This window comes from Natator depressus, chromosome 3 (assembly GCF_965152275.1).
Source record: "Natator depressus isolate rNatDep1 chromosome 3, rNatDep2.hap1, whole genome shotgun sequence".
Taxonomy (NCBI): Eukaryota; Metazoa; Chordata; order Testudines; family Cheloniidae; genus Natator; species Natator depressus.
Window position 1 is genome coordinate 1,411,530 of NC_134236.1, and position 20,860 is coordinate 1,432,389.

The following is a 20,860-nucleotide window of genomic DNA, read 5'->3' on the forward strand; positions in this document are numbered from 1 at the left end:
GAGGGAGCGTCAGGAGAAGGAGAGGGAGCGTCAACATGAGCAGCAGGAGAAGGAGAAACAAAGACAGCATGAACTGGAGCTGGCCAGGCTGAGGAGCAGTGGGGCCCCGGCTGCGGTGAGTGCCGGGGGACCCAAGACTGCAAGGAGCTTTGATAAGTGCTTCCTGGCCCAGCGGAAGGAGGGGGAGGACATAGATAGCTTCCTGACGGCCTTTGAGAATGCCTGCGAGCTGCACAGGGTTGACCCTGCAGACAGGCTCCAGTTCCTCACCCCCTTACTGGACCCCAAAGCCGTGGAGGTCTACAGCCGGATGACAGGGGCAGAGGCAGGGGACTATGAACTGTTCAAACAGGCCCTGCTCCGTGAGTTTGGGCTGACCCCCGAGATGTACCGGAGAAGGTTCCGGAGTCAGCGTAAAACGCCTGAGGTCACCTACCTACAACTGGTCAACAGGATGCAGGGATATGCCCGCAAGTGGACAGCGGGGGCCCAAACTAAAGAGGACCTGCTTGACCTGTTTGTACTGGAGCACCTGTATGAACAGTGCCCTTCCGACCTGAGGCTGTGGCTGGTGGACAAAAAGCTCGCGAACCCCCAGCATGCAGGGCAGCTGGCCGACGAGTTTGTGAACAGTCGGTCAGGGGGTAGCCGGGAGGAGTCCCAAAAGAACAGGCCCCCCCCGATGCAGAGAGAGAGTCACCATGGGGCCTCCCAGCGGGGAAATAGGGAGAACCCCCTCCAAAGGGGAACGCCTGGTGTCGGGCCCCTCCGACCCGTTCGAGGGGACCAACGTGATCTGAGCTGCTATCACTGTGGCCAGAGAGGCCACGTACGGGCCCAGTGCCCCGGGCTCAGGGACAAACTGAGCAGACCCAACCTACCCAGGGTTAACTGGGTAGGGACTCAGCTGGACGAGGGGCAGGCGACCCAGGAAAGGGGGTCTACCAGTTTGCCACCTGCTCAGGAGGGAAGAGTACCCCCAGCCAGCCCCGCCAGAGGGCTGGAGGCTCTGGACTCAGGGTGCTCGGTTTACAGGGTGGGTGCGGGGCTGTCCCTCCGGAGAGAGTGCCTTGTTCCCCTGGAGGTGGATGGGAGGAAGGTCAATGGATACTGGGATACGGGCGCGGAGGTGACGCTGGCCCGGCCCGAGGTGGTGGCCCCAGATCGGGTGGTGCCCAACACCTACCTGACCCTGAGGGGGGTGGGCGGGACCCCATTTAAGGTGCCCGTGGCAAGGGTACACCTGAAATGGGGGACCAAGGAGGGCCCCAAGGATGTGGGGGTACACCACCATTTGCCCACTGAAGTTTTGATGGGGGGAGACCTAGAGGACTGGCCAAGCGACCCCCAGGCCGCCCTGGTTGTGACCCGTAGCCAGAGCCGGCGAGGGGCACTGCGACCTGACCCTGGGGAGGGTACCACACTGGAGGCGCGAGACCCTACTCGGGTGGGGAGGGAGCGCCGAGGGGCACGGCTCAGAGAGGCTGCGGCCTCAGACCTGGCCACGGAGGGGGAACCGGGCCCCATCCCTTCCCCAGCCGCTGAGTTCCAGGCCGAGTTGAGGAAAGATCCCTCCTTGCAGAAGCTCAGGGACCTGGCCGACCTCAGTGAGGGACGGACCATGAGGAGAGGCTGCCAGGAGAGGTTCCTGTGGGAGAAGGGGTTCCTGTACCGAGAATGGGCTCCCCCAGGGGAAGGGGAGTCCTGTGGGATCAGGAGGCAGCTGGTGGTCCCCCAGAAGTACCGCCGCAAGCTCCTGTCCCTGGCCCATGACATCCCCCTCGCAGGGCACCAGGGAATCCGGCGCACCCGGCAGAGGTTGCTACAGAACTTTTACTGGCCCGGGGTCTTTACCACCGTCCGGCAGTATTGCCGATCCTGTGACCCCTGTCAAAGGGTGGGGAAGGCCCGGGACAAGGGGAAAGCGGCGTTGAGACCTTTGCCCATCATAGAGGAGCCTTTCCAGAAGGTGGCCATGGACATCGTGGGGCCTCTCAGCAAGACGACCCGGTCGGGGAAGAAATACATTCTGGTGGTGGTAGATTTCGCCACCCGCTACCCCGAGGCAGTGCCCTTAGCCTCCATTGAAGCAGACACCGTGGCAGATGCGCTCCTGACCATTTTCAGCCGAGTGGGGTTCCCCAGGGAAGTCTTGACAGACCAAGGCTCCAACTTCATGTCGGCCCTGCTCCGGTGCTTGTGGGAGAAATGTGGGGTCCGGCATGACTGGGCCTCAGCGTATCACCCCCAGTCCAATGGGCTGGTGGAGAGGTTTAACGGGACGCTAAAGATGATGCTGAAAACCTTTATGAACCAGCACCCGCAGGATTGGGACAAGTACTTACCTCACCTGCTGTTCGCGTACAGGGAGGTGCCCCAGGAGTCTACCGGATTTTCGCCTTTCGAACTGTTATATGGAAGGAGGGTGAGGGGCCCCCTGGACCTGATGAGAGACGAGTGGGAGGGGAAGGCCACTCCCGATGGAGAGTCAGTGGTGGAGTATGTCCTGACCTTCCGAGAGAGACTGGCTGAACTCATGGGCCTGGCCAGGGAGAATCTGGCCAGAGCCCAGAGGAAGCAGAAGGTCTGGTATGACCGCACGGCGCGGGCCCGTGCCTACGCCACCGGGGATCAGGTGATGGTTCTCATCCCCGTGAGAAAGAACAAACTACAGGCCGCCTGGGAGGGCCCGTTCAAGGTCGTCAAGCAGCTCAATGAGGTAAACTATGTGGTGGAGCTGTCGAACCGGGCCCACCACCGCCGGGTGTACCATGTGAATATGATGAAGCCATATTATGCCAGGGGGAATGTGGTGTTAGCTGTGTGTGGTCAGTGGGAGGAGCAGGGAGATGACCCTTTAGTAGATCTATTCCCTGGGACCAGAGCTGGTTCCCCCCTGGAAACAATCCCCCTCTCGGATCAGCTCACCCCTGCCCAGCAAGCTGAGGTCAGGGGGGTGCTGCATCCGTACCGACAGCTGTTTTCCAACCAGCCTGGACGCACTAATCGGACTGTCCACCGGGTGCAGACAGGGTCGCACCCGCCGATAAGATGCTCCCCCTTCCGAGTCACAGGGAAAACTGCTCAGGACCTGGAAAGAGAGGTCCGGGACATGCTGGCTTTGGGGGTGATCCAGCCATCGGCCAGCCCTTGGGCCTCGCCGGTGGTGCTGGTCCCCAAAAAGGATGGGTCAGTCCGGTTCTGTGTGGACTATCGGAAGCTCAATGCCATCACTGTATCGGATGCCTACCCCATGCCCAGGCCGGACGAGCTCCTAGACAAGCTGGGAGGAGCTCGGTACCTTACCACCATGGACCTTACAAAGGGCTACTGGCAAGTGCCGCTGGATGCAGATGCCCGGCTGAAATCGGCCTTTATCACCCCTCTGGGGCTCTATGAGTTTCTGACCCTGCCTTTCGGCCTCAAGGGAGCGCCGGCCACCTTCCAGCGCCTGGTGGACCAGCTCCTGAGGGGGATGGAGAGTTTTGCCGTGGCGTATATTGACGACATCTGTGTCTTTAGCCAGACCTGGGAGGACCACGTGTCCCAGGTTAGACAAGTGCTGGACCGACTCCAGGGGGCTGGGCTGACTGTCAAAGCGGAGAAGTGCAAGGTGGGGATGGCTGAAGTATCTTACCTGGGCCATCGGGTGGGGAGCGGCCGCCTAAAGCCGGAACCGGCCAAGGTGGAGGTGATCAGAGACTGGCCCGCTCCCCACACCAAAAAGCAGGTCCAAGCCTTTATGGGGATGGCAGGATACTACCGAAGATTTGTGCCCCACTTTAGCGCCATAGCCACCCCCATCACTGCGCTATGCAAGAAGGGGAAGCCAGACAAGGTGGTCTGGACCGAGCAGTGCCAGGAGGCTTTCCGGGTGCTGAAGGAGGCTCTGGTCAGTGGCCCAGTTCTAGCAAACCCAGACTTTGACAAGCCCTTTGTGGTGTTCACCGACGCCTCCGACACGGGACTGGGGGCGGTGTTAATGCAGGAGGATGAAAAGGGGGAGAGACACCCCATCGTGTACCTGAGCAAGAAGTTGCTACCCCGGGAGCGACACTACGCGGCCATCGAGAAGGAGTGCCTGGCCATGGTGTGGGCCCTCAAGAAACTAGAGCCCTATCTCTTCGGGCGACACTTCACCGTCTACACCGACCACTCTCCCCTGACCTGGCTGCACCAGATGAAAGGAGCCAATGCCAAGCTCCTGAGGTGGAGCCTGCTCCTGCAGGATTACGACATGGACGTGGTCCATGTGAAGGGAAGTGCCAACCTGATAGCGGATGCGCTGTCCCGGAGAGGGGGCCCCGAACTTCCCCAGGTCACTGGTCACAGTGACCCCGCTCAGTTCAGTCTCGAAGGGGGGAGAGATGTGACGATGTGACGCAGCAGGGAGGGGGGAGTGTTGACCTGGGAATGTGCCCTGGGGACGGGAGACCTGAGAGCCTGTCACCTGAGCCAGGAGGGGGAGGGGGAGGTAACACCTCTGCCCAGGAATGTGGACGGAGGCTGCAGCAGGGAACCTGCTGGGTGGGTTTAGTTTCAGTTCGGGGCTGGGTGGAGGAACACAGGGAACCCCAGGGCTGGGGTCTAAGCTCCCTGCTCCCCCAGAAGGACTTGACTGAGGGGTCCTGGGTGTCCCCACAAGCTCTGTTTTGGACTGTGTTCCTGTTGTCCAATAAACCTTCTGTTTTACTGGCTGGCTGAGAGTCTCAGTGAATCCCAGGAAGAGGGGTGCAGGGCCTGGACTCCCCCACACTCCGTGACAGTGTCTTACTGATCTATTCAAGCTCTTTGAAGGGGTCAACCAACATGTGGCCAAGGGGGATCCAGTGGACATAGTGTACTTAGATTTCCAGAAAGCCTTTGACAAGGTCCCTCACCAAAGGCTCTTACATAAATTAAGTTGTCATGGGATAAGAGGGAAGATCCTTTCATGGATTGAGAACTGTTTAAAAGACAGGGAACAAAGGGTAGGAATAAATGGTAAATTTTCAGAATGGAGCGGGGTCACCAGCGGTGTCCCCCAAGGGTCAGTCCTGGGACCAATCCTATTCAACTTATTCACAAATGATCTGGAGAAAGGGGTAAACAGTGAGGTGGCAAAGTTTGCAGATGATACTAAACTGCTCAGGACAGTTAAGACCAAAGCAGACTGTGAAGCACTTCAAAAAGATCTCACAAATCTTGGAGTCATTGTGGATAGTTCTCTGAAGACGTCCACGCAGTGTGCAGCGGCAGTCAAAAAAGCAAACGGGATGTTAGGAATCATCAGAGAATAAGACGGAGAATATCTTATTGCCCTTATATAAATCCATGGTACGCCCACATCCTTGAATACTGCGTACAGATGTGGTCCCCTCATCTCAAAAAAGATATACTGGCATTAGAAAAGGTTCAGAAAAAGACAACTAAAATGATTAGAGGTGTTGGAACGGGTCCCATATGAGGAGAGATTAAAGAGGCCAGGACTTTTCAGCGTGGAAAAGAGGAGACTAAGGGGGGATAGGATAGAGGTCTATAAAGTCATGAGTGGTGTGGAGAAAGTGAATAAGGAAAAGTTATTTACTTGTTCCCATAAGAACGAGGGGCCACCAAATGAAGTGAATGGGCAGCAGGTTTAAAACAAATCAAAGGAAGTTCTTCTTCACACAGCGCAGTCAACCTGTGGAACTCCTTGCCTGAGGAGGTTGCAAAGACTAGGACTATACCAGGGCTTAAAAGAGAACTGGATAAGTTCATGGCGGACAGGTCCATCGATGGCTGTCAGCCAGGCTGGGCAGGGAGGGTGTCCCTGGTCTCTGTTTGCCAGGAGCCGGGGATGGGCGACGGGGGCTGGATCACTGGGCGACTCCCTGCTCTGGTCACTCCCTCTGGGGCCCCTGGCCGCTGTCGGCCGATAGGACACGGGGCTGGACGGACCCTTGGTCTGACCCCGTCTGGCTGCTCTTATGGTCAGAGCCCCCCTGCGAGCCCCCCCCATCCCCTCCACGAGCCCCTCAGCCCTCCGCGAGCCCCTCACCTCCCTGACCGCCCCGCGAGCCCCCTCACCCCCCAATGAGCCCCCAACCCCCTCCGCGAGCCCCTCACCCCCCCAATTGCCCCGCGAGCCCCCAACCCCCTCCGCGAGCCCCTCACCCCCCTGCGAGCCCCCCAACCCCCCCCGCGAGCCCCTCACCCCCCCAACTGCCCCGCGAGCCCCCCAACCCCCTCCGCGAGACCCTCACCCCCCAACTGCCCCGCGAGCCCCCAACCCCCTTCGCGAGCCCCTCACCCCCCTGCGAGCCCCCCAACCCCCTCCGCAAGCCCCTCACCCCCCCCAACTGCCCCGCGAGCCCCCCAACCCCCTCCGCGAGCCCCTCACCCCCCCAACTGCCCCGCGAGCCCCCCAACCCCCTCCACGAGCCCCTCAGCCCTCCGCGAGCCCCTCACCTCCCTGACCGCCCCGCGAGCCCCCTCACCCCCCAATGAGCCCCCAACCCCCTCCGCGAGCCCCTCACCCCCCCAATTGCCCCGCGAGCCCCCAACCCCCTCCGCGAGCCCCTCACCCCCCTGCGAGCCCCCCAACCCCCTCCGCGAGCCCCTCACCCCCCCAACTGCCCCGCGAGCCCCCCAACCCCCTCCGCGAGCCCCTCACCCCCCTGCGAGGCCCCCAACCCCCTCCGCGAGCCCCTCACCCCCCTGCGAGCCCCCCAACCCCCTCCGCGAGCCCCTCACCCCCCCCAACTGCCCCGCGAGCCCCCCAACCCCCTCCGCGAGCCCCTCACCCCCCCAACTGCCCCGCGAGCCCCCCAACCCCCTCCGCGAGCCCCTCACCCCCCTGCGAGCCCCCAACCCCCCCGGGGCGGTGCAGGCGGCGGGTGACCGTTACCGGCTCCATTTTTACATTATTTTAAAATCCCCCGGCCGCACGGGGGGGGGGGGGACCGGTCCGGCCCCGCCGACAATGAGACAGACCGGCCGGGGGGGGCGTGTCGCGGTCCAGGCCCCGCCCCCGCGCTAGGGGGCGCTGCGCCTCGGGAGCCTCCCGCCGACAGCGCTGCCCCGCCCGCCCCACAAGGCACCGCGCCGCGGCCGGAAGTCGGGCAGCCGCCGGCGAGACGTGTCCGGAGGAGCCGCAGCCTCCGCGTGAGTGGGGCGGGGCCACCCCGGGACCCCCCGACCCGGCCCCTCCGCCCCGGGACCCCCCTCGGAGACCCCCCGACCCGGCCCCGGGACCCCCGGCCCCCCCCCGTCGGGGACCCCCCGGCCCGGCCCCTCCCCCCCGGGACCCCCGGCCCCCCCTCGGGGACCCCCCGGGACCCCCGGCCCCCCCCGTCGGGGAGCCCCCGACCCGGCCCTGACCCCCGGGGACCCCCCCCCCTCCCCGCCGCGCTGACCCGTCCCGCTCCCGCAGGATGATCACCGACGTGCAGCTCGCCATCTTCGCCAACATGCTGGGCGTGTCGCTCTTCCTGCTCGTGGTTCTCTACCACTACGTGGCCGTCAACAACCCCAAGAAGCAGGAGTGAGGGGCCGCCCGCAGGTAACGCCCGGCCCGCAGTGCCCCCCCCCCCGCACCCGGCCCGCAGCCCTTGGCAGACACCGCTGGGCACTGGCTGGGGGGGGTCTCGGCCCCCCGGTGGCACAGAGACCGCTGGGCACTGGCTGGGGGGGGTCTCGGCCCCCCGGTGGCACAGAGACCGCTGGGCACTGGCTGGGGGGGGGTCTCGACCCCCCGGTGGCACAGAGACCGCTGGGCACTGGCTGGGGGGGGTCTCGGCCCCCCGGTGGCACAGAGACCGCTGGGCACTGGCTGGGGGGGGGGGTCTCGACCCCCCGGTGGCACAGACACCGCTGGGCACTGGCTGGGGGGGGGGGTCTCGGCCCCCCGGTGGCACAGACACCGCTGGGCACTGGCTGGGGGGGGGTCTCGGCCCCCCGGTGGCACAGACACCGCTGGGCACTGGCTGGGGGGGGGTCTCGGCCCCCCGGTGGCACAGACACCGCTGGGCACTCGGTCATTAGAACCGTGCAGCTGGTGAAGTCTCCCGGGAGCCAAGGACCAAGATGCCCCTTCCCCCAGCTGGCCCCAGTGGGTCTGGCTGCAGCTGGTTTCCCTGGCTGCAGGGCCTGCCTGGGGGCACGCAGCATGGGGGGGGACTGGCTCTGCTCCTGACTCGCCCTTGTAGCCTGAGCTGTTTGTTCTTGTTTGCCCCAACAGAGCCGAGCCCTGAGCGCCGTGTGCCATGGCCAGGAGCAGAGCTGACAGCCGCGCTGGGCCCCGCAGCCTGCCCCCGCCTCGCACCCTGCCCTAGCTTTGTACAGAGCAAACCCACTGGACACAAATAAATGGCTGGAACCTCCCCCGTGCGGGCGCCTCGGTGTCACTCTGGTGCCAGCAGAGCCCGACCTGTGGGCAGAGGGCATGCTGCTCCGGCTGATAGGAGAGGGGGAGCCCTTCAGCTGGGGGCCCAGGTTAGACTCCTGCGCCAATCACAACAAGGGGTGGGACAGGGAAGCCATTGGCCCCACCCCCAGCTCCCCATGTTCTCTTGCAGAGAAATCTGGGCTTGGCAGCCCCCCGGGGGGAGAGGCAGGTCCCCTGGTGACTTGTGTCAGAGCAGCCCTGGGTACGGCCAGTGCCAGGTAGATCCCAAGGCCAGAAGGGACCACAGTGATCATCTGGTCTGACCCCTGTCTAGCATGGGCCCCACAGTAACGACCCAGAGCAGAGCTGGTAGACAAATATCCAACCTGGATGTGAAATTTCCAGTGATAGAGAATCTCCCACAGCCCTCAGGGAATTCTTCAAGTGGTAGTTACCCTCCCTGCTAATAATTAACACCTTATTTCCAGTCTGATGCTGCCTAGCTTCAACTTCCAGCCCTTGGCTGGGGTTAGCCCTTCCTCTGCTAGACTGAGGAGCCCATTCCTTCCCCCCCCCTCCCCCCCGAGCCTGGGAGCCCTTAAATCTCCTTGGGAAGCTAATTAGACCCCAGGAGCTCAATCTCTTACTGTGCGGCTTGTTTTCTAACCTGTTAACCATTCTCATGGCTCCAGCAGAGGTCATGCCAGTGCCAAATACAGAAGGAAAATAACCGCTGGCTTCCTACTCAAGCTGCCCCAGTTCATGGCCCCCAGGGCCACACTGGCCGCTCATGTTCAGTCCCCCGCAGACTCCCGCTCACTGACTGAAGGCTGGGGCTGAGCAGGTGTTAAGCCTCAGAGCTGTGCTTATGCGATTGCTTCCTGGTCCCACGGGCGAGGGGGGGCTCACGCAGAGCTTCCTGCAGGCTTCGCCAGCTGAAAACTAGGGTTCTCCACACTAGTGGTGGCTCCTGCCAGCCTGGCGGTGCTGATGGTTGTATTGTGGGCACAGCATGCAGGCTGCATTAACCCCTTCTCCTCCAAGGGGGCAAAGCTGGCCCATGGCTCTCTTGCCCTTCCTCCATCAGTCCAGCCTTTGCTTTAGGCCTCCCCCGTTGTTCCTGAGCAGCCTGCCAGCTCCTGCTGGTGAACACAGGGGGTTCTACTCCTGCCTTCCCCTGCCCTCCGGCTGCTGCTCTGGGTGTGGCAGGCTCCTAGCACAGTTCAGAGGCCTGAACCACAGCTGGGGGCAGTGCCCGGCCCAGACTACGGAGCTCAGGGGACATTTCTTCCAAACAAACTTTAATAGAAACACGTTACAAGACAAACCCTATCTCATAAAAATAGCTTCGAACCCATGAACAACTCTGTAGCCGCTCAGCTGAGTGGGAGGTGGCCAACGGCTGCAGCCGCAGAATGGCTCTGCCTTGGTGGGTGGCTGCAGGGCTCCCCAGCCCTGACCCTGCCCACACAGAGTTGTGGGTAACATGGAGGGGCTGGCCAAAGCCGCTAGCCTGGGGCCCAGGCACCCAGGGATGGGAGCTGACCTGCAGCTCCGGGGCCTGATTTGGTTCTGCTCATGAAGCAGCCTTTGCAAGAGTCTGCCCAGCTTACAAGCTGTTCCCGTGGGGTGCACCGGGGAGAGCCCTGACTGGAGATACCCGGCCTGGGACCCCCACTGAGGTTCTGCTGGCACCGTGCTTTGCCCAAGGAGATGCGCACAGACCCTCCCTCAAGTTGCCTCCACAGCCCTGCTGGGTGTGGGGCAGGGGCCAATCCCTGAAGCAGGACAGCTACTGTGGGGAGACAACACCCCAACTAACTGTGCTTCACCCCAGCAGGCCCGCTCCCCCTAGGCCTCACTGTGGCACAGGGAGCTGCCCATGGGCCGGGTTCTGAGACACACCATGGGAGCTTTGGCTTTGTGGAAGGGGAGTAGGAGCCATGCCCACTGGGCCTCCCTGGCACCAGCTGGCCCCCTGCTAGAAAGCCCTTTGCCCCTGGGTTGATTCTCCTGCACCTCAGCACAGGGGCTAGTGCAGCAGCCTGACCCAGGGCCTAGCCCTGCCCAACCCCCTCCACTGCCCAGGGAGGGGCACAGAGTGATGATGTCTGCAGCTGCTCCCTGGGCATCACCCCCAGCCCCTGGCACTCTGGCTACTATTGGTGCCCCCAAGCTTGTGACCTAAACCAGTCAGCTGGCTGCACCCAGTGCCCTCCACAGGGCCATGGCTGGAGGTTAGCAGGGAAGTGGAGGGAACTGCACAGGGCTCTGGGACTAGCTGGAGAGCCCAGCAGGGTCCCGCTCTGCTTAGGCCATGGGCTGTGCAGAGCCCTGGCTGCTCAGCAGGGCAGCTCTGTGCTTACAGGCCAGAGCTCAGCTAGACGCCAGGCAGGGAGGTGCTGGGCACAGGGAGCCTGCAGGGTGAACAGGGCTGGGTGGAGATTCACCCTCCATCACACAGCTTTGCAAGGGGCGGCTGGACTCTGCCCCACTTCCCCGGCAGCAGGGCAGCACGGGAGCAGGTGCTGCACCCAGCTCGAGACGGATGCGAGGGCAGAGGTGGCAGCTGGAGCTGGTGGCTGCGCTCAGGCTTCAGTGCAGAAGGACAGGATCTTGTGGTACGAGCTGAGCGGGGGCGAGTCTGGGGCCCGGCTTGGCAGATGCTGCGACAGAGAAGAGCAGGCTCAGGGGCTGGGACGGGCTCTGCGGTGGGCCGCGTGCTCGCCCTTAGCGGCGCCAGTCTGAGAAGCCAGCACAGCTCAGAGCGGGGCAACGGCGGTGCATGGCCACCCACCAGTGATCTCCCCCAGCTGGCGAGGGAAAGGCCACACTGCAGCTCTGGTGCCAGGGCTGCCTGCCCCAGGAGCAGGGGGGCAGCATTGGAGACATGGGCCCTGCTTGGGGTGGGTTCCCCAGCCCCCTCCCAACATCTATGGGGCCTGGTACCTCGCTGAGCAGGCCCTCGGGCTCGTCGCAGATGAAGAGCGGCTCTGTTGTCTGCATCCCCGTGCTGAGTGATGCAGTGTCCTCTGGGAATGCTGCAGAGGAACAGAGCCAGTGTCAGCAGCCCTGCCCCGCCCCCCAGTGCCAGCCAGGGAGTGGGGAAGGTGCCACCCGCTGGCTGGCCCAAGGCCTGAGTGAACTGTGGGTCTGGGCACAGGGGCTGTGCTCGCAGGCAGGCTGAATGCCCCCGGAGGGGTGGCGTGGGCTCAGATGAGGCACCTAGGCAGGAGGAAGCTTGCCCAGGTGCTGCCTGAGCTGCTCCTGCTTTGGTGCCCAGGCCTGAGAGTAGCATCAAGCAATTGCCATGCAATGGTCCCCACCCCCAGGTACAGTGCTGAAAGCGGGGGCCAGCTGAGCGCCTGCACTAAAGATTGCCGCCACCTGGCTTCCAACCTCAGAGGCAGCTCAGCCCAGCATGCTGCTGGGGCCTGATGCCTGGCAGCTAGTCTGGAGGCCCCACCTGTGGCAGGGCACACAGCTGAACTTGCCCCCTGCCTAACCCAGTGTATGTGTGCTGCCAGCCCGGGTGCCCGCAGCGCCCTACCTGGCAGAGACCTTTGGGCCAGGGCTCCAGCATGGGTGTATTTCCAGACCTTGAGGGCTGAGGTGCTCTCGCTGCCGAGCCCCAGCAAACTCGGGGCGCATGCTGCTGCCTTCTTGCGGATGGGGATTCTGCTGGGCCGCAGGCTGCAGAGAACCAGAGGCAGTGCTTACAGCAGGAGAGCCAGGGCCAGGAGAACGGGCCCCAGGGTGCAGTCAGGTCCCATCTCTCCTCGGTTCTGTGCCCCTCACGCCTGGCCCGGCTGGAGCAGAGGGTGCCTGCAAAGCTGCTGCTCTACTCCGCTCTCCCAGCGCTGGGACCAGCAGATACTCCAGGGAGGGGCTTAGTCCAGGCTCACTCCAGCCATGGGACAAGGAAACCCCACTGCAACCCCCAGAGCTGGGCCTGGCCACAGGATGAAAGCAAAGGCACATGCCATGACAGGAGCCAGCTGGCGGGGCTCCCTGGGGCCCCAAAATGGACAGCGGTTGGGGCAGCTGCTGTTTAAACACTCCTGGCATCTTGCCAAGGAGGGTCCAAAGGACCTGATCTGAAACCCATCCCCTGGAGCTGCATCCCCTCCCTCCAGGCAGCGCAGCACTCAGCTGCATCCCCGGCCCTGCCCCCAGCCAGGGCTAGCCAGCTGTGACCTATTGCTGGGTGAGGGGGAGATGTCTGAGTCTGCCCGTGCCAGTCAGTCCCTCCCCAGGGGGGCACGCTCGGCAGGCTGGGAAGGGGCGGTGTCCTGCAGGCAGCCCCTGGAAGCCACACACCTGATTCTGCGGCTGCTCCCGCTGGGCCCCACAGAAAGTGCCGGGGGCGGATGCACCGCAGGCTCCAACAGGTTCCCACCCCAAGGCTGGTACCAGCCGCTGGCCAGGCCCTGCCTGGCAGCACGGGGGCAGCAGTGCGCAGTGCTCCTGGCTGCAGCTAGTCCCCTTGGGCTGAGGCCACAGGGCAGTATCTGCCGGAGCAGAAAGGAGGAGCCTGAGCAGGTGGCCAGCTCTATTAGCCAAGGTAGGGCAGCAGGGGAAGGGCTAGGTCTCCTCCTGCAGCAGCATGCCCTAGCCTGGCACCCGCATCCACACAGCAGGAGGGGGCAAGGGCCAAGCCCTGCTGCGTCACTCAGTTCCCCGAGGTGCGTTACGGGAGTAGCTGAATGCCCCAGGGGAAAGGGCACACCATGGGTCTGCCCACAGAGCGCTGCAGGGTCCGAGGCAGGGCAGATGCTGCCAGCGGGAGCCAGCTGGGCCCTGGGGATGGTCTGTCCAGCCCCAGGGTCTCCAGGACTTGCTCTCAAACCATAGGAAGTACCTGCAGTGGAAGGACCCAGCCATGGGCACAGCTGGATCCCCAGCACAGGAGCAGCCCAGCATTCCCAAAAGCCCCCTCTTGCTCAGCCCCCAGGGCAGGACAGAACATAAGAACGGCCACACTGGGGCAGACCAAAGGCCCATCTAGCCCAGTATCCTGTCCTCTGACAGTGGACAATGCCAGGTGCCCCAGAGGAAATGAACAGAACAGGGAATCACCAAGTGATCCATCCCGTCGCTCATTCCCAGCTCCTGGCAGAGGCTAGGGACACCATCCCTGCCCATCCTGGCTAATAGCCTCATGTAGTCTGATGGGCTCCCATGTGCCCAGAGGGGTGGAATGAGACACCAGGGAGCCAGAGCTGGGAACATTCTGCCTGGCCAGTGCTTGGTGGGACTCGGCTCCAGGGCGTTGCGGTCAGGGAGCTGCCCAGAGCGCCTGTTCCCCTGCCGGAGCCCCTGCCCTGCGGCATGCCCTTCCAGTGCCCTCCCCCAGCGCAGGACACACGGTACCTGGGTGGTTCTAGGACTTTCCTGGTGCTCAGCCTCTTCGGAAGGTTCTAAGCAGAAAGACAGGAGACAATTGGAGAGGGCGGGGGGGGGGGGGCGAGTTCCAGCCCAGCCAGCTTGGAGATGGGGTGATAGCAGCCAAGCACCATGCTGGGCTCCCTGCCCATCCCCTTGGGCTCTGGCCACCTGCAGCATGAGGGGGCCACCCCCTGTCCATTGGCTTCCAGGGCAGCTCCAAGCCCGGGACCCACACACAGCACAGACAGCGAGTGCTGAGGGGAGCCCACAGGGGCTGATGGGAATCCAGGGACTCAGCCAGCCCTGGAGCCAGCGGGAGTTGCACTCACCACAGGGAGGAATGCATTCACTGGGCAGAGCTGGAACCCAGAGCTCGGGGAGTGGGCGACCCCTCAGCCTCTCCCAGGGGAGCCTGGGGCCAGCAGAGCCATACAGCAACTCACATGACTGCCAGCCAGAGGCCGGCAGCTTCCTCACTGGCCCAGGCCCAGCCGGCGTGGGGGCTGGCTGGAAGGAGGAGAGGAGCAGGGTTACAGAGGAAAATGTCAATTCCAAAACATTTCCCTTTGGAAACGCTGCCCCGGTGCCCCATGTACCCCTCTCTGTTACAGGCAGGCGCCCGACATCTCCCCTCGTGCAGAGTCCCTGGCCCATCATCGGAGCTGTAGTCTGTGCAGCCCACCCCATCAGTTCCCGGGCGCTGCAGGGGTCCCGGGCACTGGTGGCACCTTAGACTCTCCTGGTCTCTGCCTGCAGCTGCCAGAGAGGCTCTGGGGGGCCGAGTTCCTGACTCAGCATGGAAGGGGTTCAGATGGCCCTGGCCAGGAGCAGACAGGCTGAGACCGGGTGAACTAATGGGACCATCGCCCAGCCCAGAGAATGGGGCCAGGAGGGGCCTGGCTCCCAACCCCAATGGCAGGAGACCCACCTCGAAAGGGGCTGTGGGGGGATCCTGGAGAGCAGGCATGTCATAGAATCATAGAATATCAGAGTTGGAAGGGACCTCAGGAGGTCATCTAGTCCAACCCCCTGCTCAAGGCAGGACCAATCCCCAACTAAATCATCCCAACCAGGGCTTGGTCAAGCCTGACCTTAAAAACCTCTAAGGATGGAGATTCCATCACCTCTGTAGGGAACCCATTCCAGTGTTTCACCACCCTCCTAGTGAAATAGTGTTTCCTAATATCCAACCTAAACCTCCCCCACTGCAACTTGAGACCATTACTCCTTGTCCTGTCATCTGCCACCACTGAGAACAGTCTAGATCCATCCTCTTTGGAGCCCCCTTTCAGGTAGTTGAAAGCAGCTATCAAATCCCCCCTCATTCTTCTCTTTCGCAGACTAAACAATCCCAGTTATCTCAGCCTTTCCTCATAAGTCGTGTGCTCCAGCCCCCTAATAATTTTTGTTGCCCTCCGCTGGACTCTTTCCAATTTTTCCACATCCTTCTTGTAGTGTGGGGCCCAAAACTGGACACAGTACTCCAGAGAGGCCTCACCAGTGTCAAATAGAGGGGGACGATCACGTCCCTCGATCTGCTGACAATGCCCCTACATATACATCCCAAAATGCCATTGGCCTTCTTGGCAACAAGGGCACACTGCTGACTCATATCCAGCTTCTCGTCCACTGTAACCCCTAGGTCCTTTTCCGCAGAACTGCTGCCGAGCCAGTTGGTCCCTAGTCTGTAGCGGTGCATGGGATTCTTCCGTCCTAAGTGCAGGATTCTGCACTTGTCCTTGCTGAACCTCATCAGATTTCTTTTGGCCCAATCCTCCAATTTGTCTAAGGCCCTCTGTATCCTATCCCTACCCTCCAGCGTATCTACCATTCCTCCCAGTTTAGTGTCACCTGCAAATTTGCTGAGGGTGCAGTCCACTGCATCCTCCAGATCATTAATGAAGACACTGAACAAAACCATCACCACAAGGCGCAGGGAGGGGCTGGCTTAGAGGCTTCAGGGGGTAGCAGGCAGGTTGGTTTCCACCTTCTTCCCAGCTCTGGGCATTACCTGCACCAGCGCCACGCCATAGGGGGGCTTCGGCTCTTCCTGGCCGTGATCTGCTGCCTGAAGTCCACGGCTGGTAACCACCAGAGCCCCGGCCTTAGTGTCCGTGGGCGAGGTCCCTAAGTGACAAACAAAAGAGAGCTGAACTCCATCAGCCCCATGCCCCAGGAAGGACACGCTGTGGGAGCAGTGATTACGGGCTTTGCTGGCTGTACCTCCATGGTGCCACTGGGCCGCCGTGCGGGCAGAGGTGGTGCGTGTGCACAGGGAAAGCGGTTTATGCTGAGCCCTGTTGTGACGCTGTGTGACGGGTGACCAGTTCTTGGGAGTTGAAAGGGAAGCAGAAAGCCCGCAGAGTCCAGGCCCGAGCATCCCCAGGGCACACCCAACCGGCTGGACTCCAAGGATCTAGTCACTGGGGAAGTCCGGTGCCCACCCTCAGCCATAGAGCAGTTCCAAGCCCTTGTTCGCCAGCTGGGCTCTTGGCTTGGGTTGCTCACGCCACGGAGCCATGAGCACAGAGCGCACGGTCACTTCCCTGGGATGGGAGCAGGACATCCTGGTTCTGATCTGTGGGCACTTCCCAGGGCCCCACCCCACCCTGCTAGGGCCAGAGTGGTGCAGTCACTGCACTGACAGACAGAAGCAGCAAAGGCTAATGGCTAGAGAGCACTGCTGGGGAGCTGGGCTCGATCCCTGCCTCTGCCCTGTCTCCCCCACGGGGAAGTCACCCCCTGGCTGAGTGCCTCAGTTTCCCTACTGGCAGCATGGAGCAACACTGGGGTGCTGGGAGCTTTCGCTGTTTGGCCATTGCTGGCTAGAGGGCCCCTTATCACTCACCTCACCCCACTGCCCACCAAAAACGGGTTCAGCAGCTTCCCCCAGAAGCCAAAGGCCCCAAGCCCACCTCCAGGCAGAGTGCAAGTGCCAGCACTGTCCCGAGCGGGAGGCAGGGGCCGTACTCTGATCGGCAGCCTCGCCCGCTGGTTTCCCGGCAGTGCTGGGCCAGTGTGCTCGGCAAAGAGTCTAGCCACAGGGGGCCAGCAGCAGGGCTGCCCAGATGCTAGTGTGCTTAGAGCACCCTGGGAGTGGCCCTGGCATGGAGCTGCATAGGGACCTCTGAAAGGAGAGTCCAGACACACCATCTTTGGAAAATCTTTATTCCTCCCACCAATGCGGCTAACACAGGAAGGCAGGGAAGCGCCGCCCCAGGCTCCGGCAGCAGTAAAGTACAACCGCGCCCCAGGGCAGCCACACTGACCCTCCCATGGCCCCGGGAGGCAGGGCAGGGTAGAGTGTAGGAGGGAAGAACAGGCAGCCAAGGCACAGCTGGGCTCAGATGCAGGAGCTCCAGGCTCCCAGCTCCCTCCACGGCCTGTGGGGGCAAAGCCAGGTCTGGCGTCTCCTTGGGCACTTCACTTCCTGCAGCGCCAGAGCATCCCCGCTTCCCGCCCTGCCTCGGCCCCGGCCCGCAGGCTGCTCTGCTCTGGGGCGTAGCACAGGCTCAGAACACGCTGCACGCCCCAGGCCAGTGGAAGGGCCCCTGGTGCGCGTCACAAGGAGGTTGTTTCAGTCGGGGGCCCCACCGCTCCTGCCACGCAGGCCACTGCCTTGAGAGGGTTGGGCCCGTCCTGAGCCCGGCGCTGCCTTGCCGGGCTGGTTCTGGCCGGGCCTGGCCCTGCTAGCGTAGGTGGCATATCCAGCTGCCTGAGGGAGCCGGGAGGAGCCTGCAGCACAAGGCCTGGGGACAGTACCAGCCCACGCAGGCCTCGCCGGGGAGCACGGTCACTAGGACAGAGGCCTGGAGACAGGCCTGGGCTGGCGAGAACAGTCTGGGCGCAGAGATGCTGGCACGCACGGCGGGTGCATGGAACAGGAAGGACCCCTTGGGCACCAGAACCGGCCTCCCAGCAGAGCTCGGGGACCGGCCCATATTTCCATGGTGTCCCACACAGCAGGGTGCAGTGCGCACTGCGTGAGCTCCATGTCCAGGCCTCCCTCTGCCAGCACGACTGCCAGGCGACCTTGGTCCTCCCCGGGCGGGGAGAGCCTCTCGCCTAAGGCCTTGGCCTGGGCCTGGAGAGACGGGCTGAGCGTGGAGCGGGAAGACACAAACCTGACGTGAGGAGGGAGGCTGGCAGGGAGCAGGGGCGCAGGCTGGCGGGTGGCGCAGGCTGGGACAGGCGCCTGGCACAGGGAGGGAGAGGCGCTGGCGGCTGGATGCTGGTGGCTGCTGCTCGCAGCAGAGTCAGGTGCTGGTGGCGCCGCTTGTCCTGCACGCAGGGCTCTGGGAAGGAGGGAGTTGGAAAAGGAAGTTCAGGAAGGGGCTGGTGGTATTGCCCCCTCATGGCTCCCTATGCCCATCCCCTCCCCTCACACAGCACCCCAGGCCCCCCGTCAGAGCTCTCTCCACACCAGTACTCCCAGGTCCCACAGCCTCCTGCCAGGCAGAGAGACTCATCTCCCTGCTGCAGGCTCTGCCTGATGCCAGCCCCTCCAAACCGTGGGGGCCCGGCGCAGGCTACACCGTGCCACACGAGCAGGGGCTCGGCCCATTCAAGAGCAGAAGGCGTGAGCAGCCCCCTTGGGGACCCCCAGGGACAGGACAGTCTGCAGCCGGGTCCATCAGCCTGCTAGTCAGGCTGTCCCCTGACTCCAGATGGCCCTGGCAGAGGCACCACTCCCACGAGGCGCTCAAAGCACAGCCAGGCCGCCACACCTGGGTGCTAGAGCCAGGCTCTGGAACAGGAGTGGCCGGATCTGCAGCCCCAGCTGCAGGCACCAATCAGGGCACGCCTAGCTCAGAGCCTGACTAGAGCACCAGGCTGGGCCATTAAGTCAGCTCAAGGCAGCCACTCGTGTACGGCGCCTTCAGCCACCTAGGATGGCAGAGAACAGCAGCGACAAGCCTCCCTCCCCCTCCAGCTCTTTCCACACTCTGCAGCGAGGCCCTTGGAGGAGAGCACAGCATTGAGCACACAGGCCACCCTTACACACCACCGGAAGGGAGGAGAGGGATTGCTTCACCAGCCACTGAGAAGCAGCCACCTCTGGGGAGGAACACAGCAGCTGCTAAGCAGCACATGGCAACCCCCCACAGCAATTTAGGCCAGGAAGTGAACAACAAGCGGCGAGGGAATTTTAGGGTGACAGTTTAAGGATCAAGTAGGAACCAGGCCAAGGTATTGGGGTTAAATTATTCCCAAACGCCATGGCATCAGGCCGCTCTTTGACACCTGCTGTGACCACGAGCACAGCGCCTCGCACTGACTGGCTCACTTGCTGGTAGGCCACACCCTAGCCCTGACCCTGCAGGCGCGGTCTCTCGCGCTGGTGAGCTCTTCGGGTAGGTCACACAAACGGGCCCCAATCCCACTTGGCGCCTTTGGGCACATGTTTTTGCTGCCCCATTCCAGTGCCACAGCTGGGGGGCCCTGGGGCCCACTGGGAATGAAATGGAGCTGGCAGCAGCCCCGACTCGGCTCCACAGGGGCAGCAGGGCTCAGCACACAGCAGGAGGCGGCCTCCCAGGGACTAACCCTCTGGCCTGAAGGGTGTAATAGGGGAACAGCTGGCCCGGCAGGAGGCTCCTGCCTGGGGGAGCCCTCCTGCGTGGGTGCTCTGGGGGGAAGCCGGCTGGTGTTATTTCTGCAGCAGCGTCTTACGGGGAGATAAAGGAAGCCCCTGGCCCTCCCCCAAGGAGCCTTGGCTCTGAAGTCAAGCGCACGGAGATGCATAGCAGAGCGAGGTCATGCGACGAGACTTACAGGCCTCTCTCCCGCTCAGTTCCTACCGCCCCTGGAGAAGGAGCAGCAGGCAGCCTCCTAGTGAACATGCAGGGGCTTGCCAGAGTCCCTCTGGCAGTTCACTAATGTGTCAGCAGCTTGTCAGACCTGGCACACTCACTACACCTTGCACACTGTTGTCCATCTGTATCCGAAAGGCGTGATGTAAGGCATACACAAACTGGTGACACTCTGATGGTTAGAAGCTGGGAATGGGCGATGGGGTGGATCACTAGATAATTGCCCTGTTCTGTTCATTCCCTGTGAAGCACCTGGCACTGGTCACGGTCAGAAGACAGAATACTGGGCTAGATGGACCATTGGTCTGACCCAGTGTGGACATTCTTTTGTAGGACATGAGCTCCCAAACTGGGGGTTGTGGCCCCAAATGGGGTTGTGCCATAAGCAGATAGGGCAGCAGGTCCAACGGGCCTGAGAGATGATGCTGGCAGCCCCTGAATGTGTTTGGACCAGCTCCACAAACGCCATGCCAGGTGGCGGCAATGTTGGTCTACAAACTAGTAGCCTCTGCCCAGTGTGATCTTGCACATGCTGTACAGGTGAGGCTGCGCTGTGCGGAGGCCACCGGTTTGTAGATCAAAACGGCAACCTCCTGGCGCAGCGTTTGTGGAGCAGTTCCAGACACACTGGCTGTGCAGATTCCAGTTTGGCCATTTGCACCATTCCAACTGTGCAAGCATCCAGCTGAAGGATTTTGAATGCAGAAGATCCTTAGCTATGGGCATCCTCTCTGCTTGAGCTGGGAGGAGCTTGTGCTGGCCCCTCCTGAGATGGGAATCTGCAGTGGTTCGTTAGCTCCTTAAGGCAGGGCCTCTATCTTCTCGCACCCCTGTTGGCACGCACGGAAAGAGAACCATTGTGAGTCACTGTCTCCATACTGCCCTAGTATCACCACACAGGGCCTTTCTACATCCTGGCCTCACTCGCTTAATGGTGAACTGTTATGGTAAGAGACCCAGTGAGCTCATTTTTACGCAAAGCATCTGCATCTCCAGCGGAGAGTCTAGTGATGCAATTAGGAACAAAAGTCCAAGAAATGTGCTCACAGATTTGACGGGCTTTCTTTGATAATGGAGACAGACTACACCAGTGTTTTGGTCAAGAATGAAGAAAGGCCAGAAATGCCTGCTACATCCCACAGTGCTATCTAAAGACACCATGACACCTAACAAACTTAAATGACACTTGGAGACCTCTGACAAGGAACGCAGGAAAACCAAGGTCATCTTTCCAGTGCTGGAAAGAAGAACTTTTGTAACAACAAGTGCAATTCAAGAGAGCCAAGTCTGGCTCTGACCAAGCTCAAAAAGC

The 20,860-nt window shown here is 62.1% G+C and overlaps 2 protein-coding genes across 11 annotated transcripts in view; one reads left to right on the plus strand and one right to left on the minus strand.

Annotated features, from left to right (window-relative positions):
- The first annotated feature begins 7,044 nt into the window (after positions 1–7,044).
- On the plus strand, positions 7,045–8,342 carry OST4 (oligosaccharyltransferase complex subunit 4, non-catalytic). Its single transcript, XM_074946744.1, has 3 exons — positions 7,045–7,125; positions 7,394–7,522; positions 8,201–8,342. Exon 2 carries the CDS (start codon positions 7,395–7,397, stop codon positions 7,506–7,508), a length of 114 nt encoding a protein of 37 aa, XP_074802845.1. The 5' UTR covers positions 7,045–7,125; position 7,394; the 3' UTR covers positions 7,509–7,522; positions 8,201–8,342.
- A 2,421-nt stretch (positions 8,343–10,763) lies between these two features.
- Positions 10,764–20,860, minus strand: part of AGBL5 (AGBL carboxypeptidase 5) — a 42,557-nt gene continuing 32,460 nt past the window's right edge. For 8 of the 10 annotated variants that reach the window (XM_074947282.1, XM_074947280.1, XM_074947279.1 and 5 more), the window contains 6 exons: positions 17,860–18,030; positions 15,747–15,862; positions 13,721–13,767; positions 11,898–12,040; positions 11,297–11,388; positions 10,764–11,013 (listed from right to left, as the gene is read on the minus strand). In XM_074947282.1, coding sequence (XP_074803383.1) covers positions 10,936–11,013; positions 11,297–11,388; positions 11,898–12,040; positions 13,721–13,767; positions 15,747–15,862; positions 17,860–18,030 — 647 coding nt within the window. In that variant the 3' untranslated portion in view covers positions 10,764–10,935. The remainder of the gene's footprint in view (positions 11,014–11,296; positions 11,389–11,897; positions 12,041–13,720; positions 13,768–15,746; positions 15,863–17,859; positions 18,031–20,860) is intronic. The other 2 variants (XM_074947278.1, XM_074947283.1) reach the window with 2 other exon arrangements.

Coding starts and splice junctions, on each gene's coding strand:
- OST4 (XM_074946744.1), top strand. CDS start 7,395: ATGATCACCGACGTGCAGCTCGCCATCTTCGCCAACATGCTGGGCGTG.